The sequence below is a fragment of the Odocoileus virginianus genome, chromosome 18 (genome assembly GCF_023699985.2).
Source record: "Odocoileus virginianus isolate 20LAN1187 ecotype Illinois chromosome 18, Ovbor_1.2, whole genome shotgun sequence".
Lineage (NCBI taxonomy): Eukaryota > Metazoa > Chordata > Mammalia > Artiodactyla > Cervidae > Odocoileus > Odocoileus virginianus.
Window position 1 is genome coordinate 15223225 of NC_069691.1, and position 9108 is coordinate 15232332.

Sequence of the window (9108 nt, forward strand, 5' to 3'; positions counted from 1 at the left end):
GATGTTTTGACCCAGCTGTCATCAGAGTTGATGGCCTCTTTTGCGTAGTTTGAACCTAGAACCTCAAATGCTTTTTCTTGAGGAGCCACAATCCAAAAACCTGCCCCTATGTTTATTTAGAAAAGACAGGTACAACTGAGCAACTAGAACAAGGTTCATCTTGATGAACCGCCCCTCCACTAGCCAAAACCCTTCCCTCCAGACCCTTCTTTCCTTGCCAATGTGAGCCCCTGACTAGCAAAACCATTTGATTCTTCTTTATTGTTTTCAGAGACATGGGCCCTCAAACACATTGTACCACTTGGTCAGGGATGTCAAAAAGGTAAGGACCCTCCGGACTGAGGGTCGGAGGCCCCGTCTTGACTGCTTCCTGTGATTAGACAGTGCCTGCTTTGCATGAGCTGCCGGAGTATTCCTGTCCCTGTCAGAACCCCCTCATTTCTGGACATGGCATGCGCGTTTGTCTTTTAACTCTCTGACGTCTCTGCTTATGATGCAGCTGCAGTTTTAGTGCCGCTCTCTGTGGTTTTAATGCTTTCATCGGACATAATGCTTTTGGATAGTGGAACTCTAGGCTTTCCCCCTATGCTGTGTGGATTTATGCCATTACCTGTATTTTTCCATGTGCTCCTCACTGTTTGGGGAGCTCATTTCCATGCCATCCAACCGACCATGAAAGGCTTATTTATTTACTAGCTCCTGATACAGTGTATTACTGCCACTTCTAGTATGACACAGAGCATGGTATGCATAGCTCAAAAAATCTCAGAAAAACAGAGACTACAACACAAATATACCTTCCATTCTGCTGACACTTTATTTTCTCTATATAATTTTTCACATTCATCATCCAGTTTGATGTGGGGTGGGGTGGAGGAGTCAATTGGTTTGGGTCTAGTAGGTTTATTCCCAATTTAGATATGAGGTTGAAACACACGGAGGTGAGAACTATCTTGAGTGGTTAGTAAGGAGCTAGAATTAGAACTCAGATCCTTTAATCATCATTATTATTATTATTATTAAGTAATGGTACCTCGGGTTTAGTGATGACTAAGTGTATGACATTAATCTGAGCTTTCTATGTGTCTTAGCTCACTTCATCTTCACAAAAATTATATGAAGTAATTATTTTACTATTATTATTTTTATTATATAGTGTTATCCCCATTTATAGATGAAAAAAATGAGGCATAGGGAGGTTACATTTAATCCTTACCAGGTGGTTGTTCTTTTGCCCTATACAAACTCTTTTCAAGGCAGCTTCATTTCTGAACCCTTGGGTGGGTTCCCAGAAAATGATGTTTTCATTCCAAAAGTTAAAAATAGGTGGTGGCACTTCCCCTACCCGATATACATGCACCGACACAAACACACACACACGTATACCCACCTACCAGTTGGTCGCAATTCTTTGCCAAAGTCCATAGGACATTCTCAGAAAAATCTATGAAGTGAGGTAAAAAAATAAGAGTACTATGCCTTCATCTCATGGGAAGTCATAGGCTAGAACTACCCTTTAGGTGTCCTGTAGTCACTTACTAATTTTTCCTTTGAAAGGCCAAGCAAAGGCCCTGGGGCTACTTATAATATACTATTAGCCAGTTGGACTTTGCTAATAACGAGTAAAGGGTACAAAAAGCTTTCTTCTGCTGGCCCTTAGAAACTTTCCTCTCACCTCCACACAATCCTACTGAAAAATTTCTCATCTGTGTGAGTGAGTGAAGCCTGTAGTTCCTTCAAAGCAAGGGAAATAGAGGCTATGCCATCTGTACATTTCACCGAGATCACACCTTTCCATGGCTTGCCCCATTTAAAGCCATAAGCGTACCTGCCCTCAACAAACCCATTTCTCTTTTCCTCAAGTCTTCCTATTTAGTTTGATTTATCTTAGCTTAAAATTGCCTGGAAACTAAACAGAGGGAAGTATCTCAGAAGATAAGGTGTACATACCTAGCATGTATTCTTTGTCAAGGTACTTGTTACTCATGTTCAATAAAATGTTTTAGTTTTTCTGAAATTATAAAAATTAAAATATCCCCCTTACCTTAATCTAGTCTGTGTCCCTGAAGGAATTATGAGGCTTTCTGAAGAAACAGCTGTGCATTTTTCCTTCTGGCCTAGTCACTGGCCAGTCCAGGCCTTCGAAGTTGCTCACCTGCCTCCATCACCCAGTTTGATTTTCAGAGATTTTTACAGTTAGGTTCTACTGAATCTAAATGATCAAAACCCCTCCTAATAGGTTCTCTTCCTCTTTCTTTTTTCTGAAATCCTATCAATTGCCTCTTACATTTGCTTACATTTTGTAGAAGACATGTAGAGTGTTTTTAAGGTATGGTTTTATTTAACTTCTTAGCTAAAGGTGTACCTCAAAAATAATATAAACTCACTAGAAAGGACAGGATGGAATTTGGGAGGAGGGACTATCAGTTAACAGCAGTTTTATTTCTCTTTCAAATGTGATCCCAATACCAGAGCAAGAATATAGTTATATAAGGATTCATTTATTTACTAATTTAGTAATGCGGAAAATATGATAACAGATCACTTAGGATAGTACTGAACTTACTTAGGAAAAATTTTTCTTGAGAAAAAGAAACTGCCAGTGTGGCTGGAAGAAATGAAAGCCTTTGTTTAGTTTCTTCCCTTGGGAAGAAATAGGGGCAGGAAATGCAGACTCCATTTATTTCTATGATAAAGGTGAGTGTCTGACTACTGAAAAGCAAGGAAGAATCACAATGGAAGTCAAAGGAGCTTGCAGTGTCTACGTTTTATGGGTGAAAGGAGCTAAAAATGAGGTTTTTCTGTTTGTGTTTTTTTTTAAGAAGTGAATGAGAAAGAAATTAATATTGGTGTGTATCTTCTTCAGAAGGTTTCAGATGACTTCCAGCAATTAATGCCAATAAGATATGCAAAATCTACAAAGACTCGGATTAAAATGCTAAGAAAATCTTGATCAGTTCAAACAATTTTTAAAATTAAGGAACATAATAATCAGCATATGCTTGTGCTTTACAATAATAGGACTTTATGTACATGTTGGTTGATTTAATCTATTATCACAAAAAATCAGTAAGTGATAAATACAAAATGAATGCTGTTCAAAAGTTAGAAACACAGCCTGGACCTTAAACATAATGTTTGATAATATGTCTATTGAATGTAAATAACACTTATGAACCCAGAGAATACATTTAGGAATTATCATACCATCATTAAGTTAACCAGGATATCTCCAAGTCCAACTATCCTTTGAAACCAACAGAATTGAGCATGGCGAATTTGAAGCTAGTTTCAAAATCTCAAATTACTTCTATCAAGAGAGCAATCTAAGAGTAATGAAGTAGAGTTAGTATTCCACATCAACCAGAAATTAAAATGATACCAGCCAACCCAGTTCCCTGAGCCATTTTCGTGCATAATCCATTGGATGTACCAGTGCTTTCATATTAAACCAGAGTGGCCTGAGTCTGTCTGCTTTTCCATGAAATCTAACTTGCCGTTTTAGTAGCTGTCTGCTCAGTTTGTGCCTCTGTATGTTTTAAAGGTAGTTTTTCTTTCTTCAATGTACTAATACTTCAGATTACCTGAATTATCCCTCCCCATAAAGAAGGGTGATATTTGAACATTATATAGGAAGAGTGGTGAAATTATGATAATAAAATTCATCTATATGGGAATCAAGACCCAGCGCTTTGCAGGATTTTAAAGCAAAAGCATTTCAGACACACTTTGGTAAAGAAAGGATGTTTTCATAACTTCATCTGCTAAATTTATGCAAATTTACCAAAGCATTCTTAATTTTTAAGAGAATGGTTGCCCAGTTTACTGCCATGCCACATATTGAGGGAGTGTCCTCTTTTCCCATGAATTTTCACCAGGGTGGTCTTTTCCCCATTCTCCCTTATTAAATCTGACAACCAGCTGTCATTTTATACCTTGCATATATCAGAAGGAAACAGTCTTCTTTGAAGGCTCGTTATGAAAGAAAAAAAGAAAAAAGTTTCCTAAGCAGCTGAAATCTGATAGTGATATCATGAATTGACATCTGAAAAACAGAGTGCATTTAGAAAAGCATATCTAATAAATGAATTCAAATTATTCTTTTAATTAAAAGACATCCTTAGGCATGGCACGGATTAAAATTTAGCTTCAGAGTCGTGGCTCCTGGCATGAAAAAAGACAACATTTTCCAGTTGTCAAATTTACCTATCCATGGATCAAAACCTCTCTATTTTACTCTCTGGATCAAATTATTTGAATCCTATGGCTTGCTATGTGTTGTTAAGGCATGAAATGGGAAATAAGTGTTCAGGTTTTACCAGTTATCAAAGTAATTACCAAAAAGGGGGAACAGGGAATAACAGAAACAGCAGGCAGAATGAATATTACTCCAGTATATCGACTTCCTGTTTGAAAAGGAACCGTGCAAAGGAAGACTCCTCCAGAGGTTTTTGGACATTACCTGTGGAATACGAGTTGGCATTTTTTCTACTATTTTTTTCAAAAAGGAAGTGGATGTTATGAGTACAACCGCATCCCTACCTGACCATTTACCCTCCCTTTTCTCTAAGCCTCCATCTCTACTAACCAAATTCCAGGGATTATTGGAAACTGCATCAACTCTGCAAGCGCTGGACAGGTCTTTGCCCAGTGACCTGGCAGCAGAGATATAAGAGCAGCCTGCCAGGTAGTGATCAAACAACTGAACCTTTAGAAATAAGACCTTGAAGTAATTGTGTCCGCATTGCCTGTTTGCAAAGCGCAAACTGAACCAAGTACCGAGCGATCCCTCATTGCCTTGAGTTAGGTGACCACCGCCCTCTTGTGGTCAGACAGAATTCAGGCTAGTTCCTTTCAGGCCATCACTCAAAGCTCAGTAACCCAGAATAGTCACAGAATCTTTTCTCCTGCTTCAGACCAGACTGTACAAAAATCACTATGAAATAATCAAGCTTTATATAAGAAGTCTTTAGGAAAAGTAGATTCCATCACCTTTTTTGGTAGTAAGTAAACCTATCAGCCCTTTATGAATTTGCATAAAATTCTGCAAAACATCACCAATGTTTATAGAACATTTGCAAAAAGATGTTGTCCCTTAAAACTTTTTATTTATTTTGAATTTTACCATTATCTCTTTCCTGACAACCCACTCTTACATCTCAAAAGCATAAATATCATCATTCAATATTGGTCTTCAGGCAATATTGATTCTTGTTCTTAGACTTCAAACTGATGTTCACACATGGTTTCTCAAAAGAAAATATATAGGTAGTAGGCTCACTATTACCCACATTTTAAATTTAGAAAATTGTTACAAGGTTTTAAAATAGGCACAAATTCATAGACTCACTATGATTGTTGTTCAGTCACATTACAATAAACCTTTGTTGCCGTGGGGGCGAGGGGGGGCGGTCCTGAAACCTGGCATTTGGGCATTACAGACCAAAAAGGACATGGAGTTCAGCCCCTTTTACTGGGAAGAAAACTGAGGCCTTGAGGGAAAGTAGATGATTTGTGAAGGATGGACAGAATCCAGAGCAGCTGACACACAGCCAGCACTCTTTCCCCTGCCAGCCTCACAGTGCCAAGGGAAACAGCACAGATGGGGTGAGCCTCCTCTGCAAGTCACCCCTGTAGGAGCCAAATGCAGAGGCGATGAGGCTGACCCACGCATGCCCAAAGCAGCTCTGGGGCGCTGCTAATAATAGCCTCGCATGACTGTCCAGTAAGAGCCAGACAATATGGAAACTGCCCAAAATAATGGAGAAAAAGGGTTGCACAGGTAATATTCTTAAATTCAGTTTAGTACTTATGGAAAGGACAATACATGATAAGTTACTAGCTTAAATCTTTCTCTAAGTTCTGTTTTAAAGGAACCAGATGATTTGGTCTTTCTTGATAGCCTGAGTGGGAAGTTACTGAGAATATAATACTGAAGAACCCCAAATTGAGACTTGACCCCAAATACATTGATTAATTTCAATGTTTTACTTATTCACATTTTTACCCCTCCTCCCCCAAAATATCTTGAATGCCTACCATACACCAGGCATTGGGAATGTATAAGACAATTAAAACTAGGGAGTTACAGGTTTGATGGTAGGATACAGTTGGCAGCCTCGGATTTTGAATCCCTTTCAGATGATTGCTCTTGCCCACAGGAAAGCTGAGTAAGGATAACTGAGACCCACCTTCATAAGCTAATTTCCTAGTGACAGTGATTATCTTCGTACACTTTGAATTTCCCAATGCTGCTGTGTAACCCCATCTGAACTTTATGTCGTAGACTCAGAATCACCTGGACGGCTCATGAAGTGCATAGCATCTCATACTTGAAGCAGGGCAGGGTCCAGACCTTTGCAGTGTCACCACATTTCCCGGGTGGTGCAGATGCCACAAGGCTAGAAAACCACCACTACTGCTATGAGCCATTTCCATGAAATGGCAGGAATTTCACATAGCATTCTGAATGGATCCCCCATTAAAGACAAATCCCAAAGTGGATGCAGTCCTCTGGTCCCTCCAAAATAGATCTAAGAACACAGTGTTCCAGGCTTCCTACACGTGTGGTACCTCTACCATTCATGGTACAGAGCACACTTCTGCACCGGGGAACTAAATCTTTCAGATATGAGATGTGATCAGCTGTACCCTTTGGAACTCACTGTGAGCTCAGAATTTCCCACAAACAGCTAATTCTTCCATCACCTAACAAAGGAAAGATTTTCCTCAGGCTACACAGAGGTCCCTTTTGAAGCAGAAACCAATAATGAGATAATAATAATAACTCTTCTGTTTTTGCATGTATATGTACAACATTAAACTTACACCATAGCTCTAGATCTTTAAGAAGCACTATTCTCTGAAAGAAAATATGAAAAACCTCTTTAATTTTGGAGAAATAAATATTCTGTTGATAAAACTTCTCTTATCTCATCCCTCTTTCTTCTTTAAACACAAATAATGTTCAGGAAAGTCTTTGTCATAACATCCATCATGCTCTCCTTTTATTTAAAAGGTGCCAATTTTAAAAAAATTATTAATAGAAGTTTTGTATAAAGGATATTCAAGCTCTCAGCATATTTCACCTGATGCAGTCCCTGGTAATAACAACTACTTTCTGGAAGGAGTCTTCACTTAGTGAGCAGGAAGAAATAAATGATCAGCCAGAGGCCGGTAACAGGCCTGAGGACGAGGCAGAGCAGTGAGGGGGTCTGGGGGAGCATCTGGGAACCTAGTTCCTTAGTGGCTGGGAGTGGTAGAATTTGCCATTTGTGTTTCTTTCTGCTACACTGGTGTTTTTTTCTCCCCAGCTGAAGACTTGAATAAATATTTTGATTTTCTGTTATTGCCGACGATTACTGCATCTTCTTATTTAACTTATGTCTTCTTTCCAAGCGAGAATATCCAGGTTTCGGTTGGATCTATTTTAAGGTGAATTGATTAACCAGCATAATAATACATTCATATGTTTCTTTTGAATTATTATTATTATTATTATTTTAGTCTAAAATAGTTGCAGAACACACGGAGTAGAATCCCCAGTAAACCCCGCTGTCTCTCGGATGTGTGTGTGTTCCGTTCTTCCTTGGTAGGGGAACCTGCCACCAGACTACAGAATCAGCCTGATCGATATTGGCCTGGTGATCGAGTACCTGATGGGAGGGGCTTATCGCTGCAACTACACACGCAAGCGCTTCCGGACGCTCTACCACAATCTCTTTGGCCCAAAGAGGGTGAGGCTGGCTGCAATTCCATTTCCTGGATTCTGGGGAGGTCTAGGATGCAGTAGATTTGGAGTGTGACTGCTTCCTTGTCTGCAACGGGGAAATCAGATAAGAAGGCAGCTGTCCTGCCTCTTCCCTCTGCCATCAAATCTGTTTAAAAAAGAAAAGGAAAAAAATGTACTGAGCGTTACACTCTCTTTTCCTCACTAGGTCCAATTCAAATCAGAAACTGGCATTGAAAGTGAACCTTTTTTAGCTTTTATACATGCTGTGAATTGAGATGACATGCTCAACTTCTAAATAAGTCTTTTGGTACATTAAAAAACTCATTTTTTTCATTTAAAAAAGTAAACCTTAATGATCAGCAAATAGTAATTATATTCAAATAATCAGATGGTAAAGAATCCTTCTGCAATGTGGGAGACCTGGCTTCCATCCCCAAGGAGGGGGGCATGGCAACCCACTCCAGTATTCTTGCCTGGAGATTCAGCATGGACGGAGGAGCCTGGCAGGCTACAGTCCATGGGGTCACAAAGAGTCGGATACGACTAAGCACAGCACCCAGCATAATCTTATCTACTTTATCAGCATTAAAGATTTTTGATCTTGGGATCTATCTATACCTGTAAAAATTATTGAGGACTCCCCCCAAAGCTTTTCATCTATATGAGTTCTATTTAGCGCTATAATTTGCTGCGATGCCTTCTCTTCCATCTTGGTCTGCACCTGTTTTGCACATTCCCAGTGCGACCAGTGGTGCTGCTATGTGTGCTTACCCTTTCCATGCCCTTTGACCTCAACAAACGTCCCTCTGGCCCCATTCACCCTTGCTCTACTGGTCAGCAGCAACGAGAGATAGCCAGCATGAATCATCTCAACATGTAGTATTTCTGAATAATACCCCAAGTCTCCATATTACAGCGGTCTTTCAGAGGTTTGAGGAGCATCTCATCGTTTGATTGAATGTCTCATTGTTCCTTCAAGTGCTTGATGTCTAAGAGATGTCGACCAAGCAGGAAGGTTTTAGGAAGATGGAAAAAAATCTTGGTCTATAAAAGAGATTATAAACCGGCAGGGTCTACCCTTTAGGCAATCTCATTCTACCTCTCCAGTTTCCTAATTTTCTGTAATTCACCAAAGCCACTAAATTTTTAATTCTCTTAGAATTTCCATAAAGAGCTTCCCCTGTGGTGTTTTATTTCGTGAAATGAATAAATGCTATATGGTACGATAGATTTGTTCCATTACCTTTTTAAGATACATTAGGATTCTTACCTCTATAAAGAAAGATCTAACTTTGTGAATAAAATTTTTTTAACAGCCCAAAGCCTTGAAACTGTTAGGAATGGAGGTAAGTGTTTGTTCAAATTATTAGTGTCAA

At 39.3% G+C, this 9108-nt stretch overlaps 1 protein-coding gene across 9 annotated transcripts in view; it reads left to right on the top strand.

Moving 5' to 3' along the window:
* Positions 1-9108, top strand: part of TRPM3 (transient receptor potential cation channel subfamily M member 3) — a 702629-nt gene that overhangs the window by 472326 nt on the left and 221195 nt on the right. For 7 of the 9 annotated variants that reach the window (XM_070480357.1, XM_070480358.1, XM_070480361.1 and 4 more), the window contains 4 exons: positions 272-322; positions 7399-7434; positions 7596-7736; positions 9049-9078. In XM_070480357.1, coding sequence (XP_070336458.1) covers positions 272-322; positions 7399-7434; positions 7596-7736; positions 9049-9078 — 258 coding nt within the window. The remainder of the gene's footprint in view (positions 1-271; positions 323-7398; positions 7435-7595; positions 7737-9048; positions 9079-9108) is intronic. The other 2 variants (XM_070480360.1, XM_070480363.1) reach the window with 1 other exon arrangement.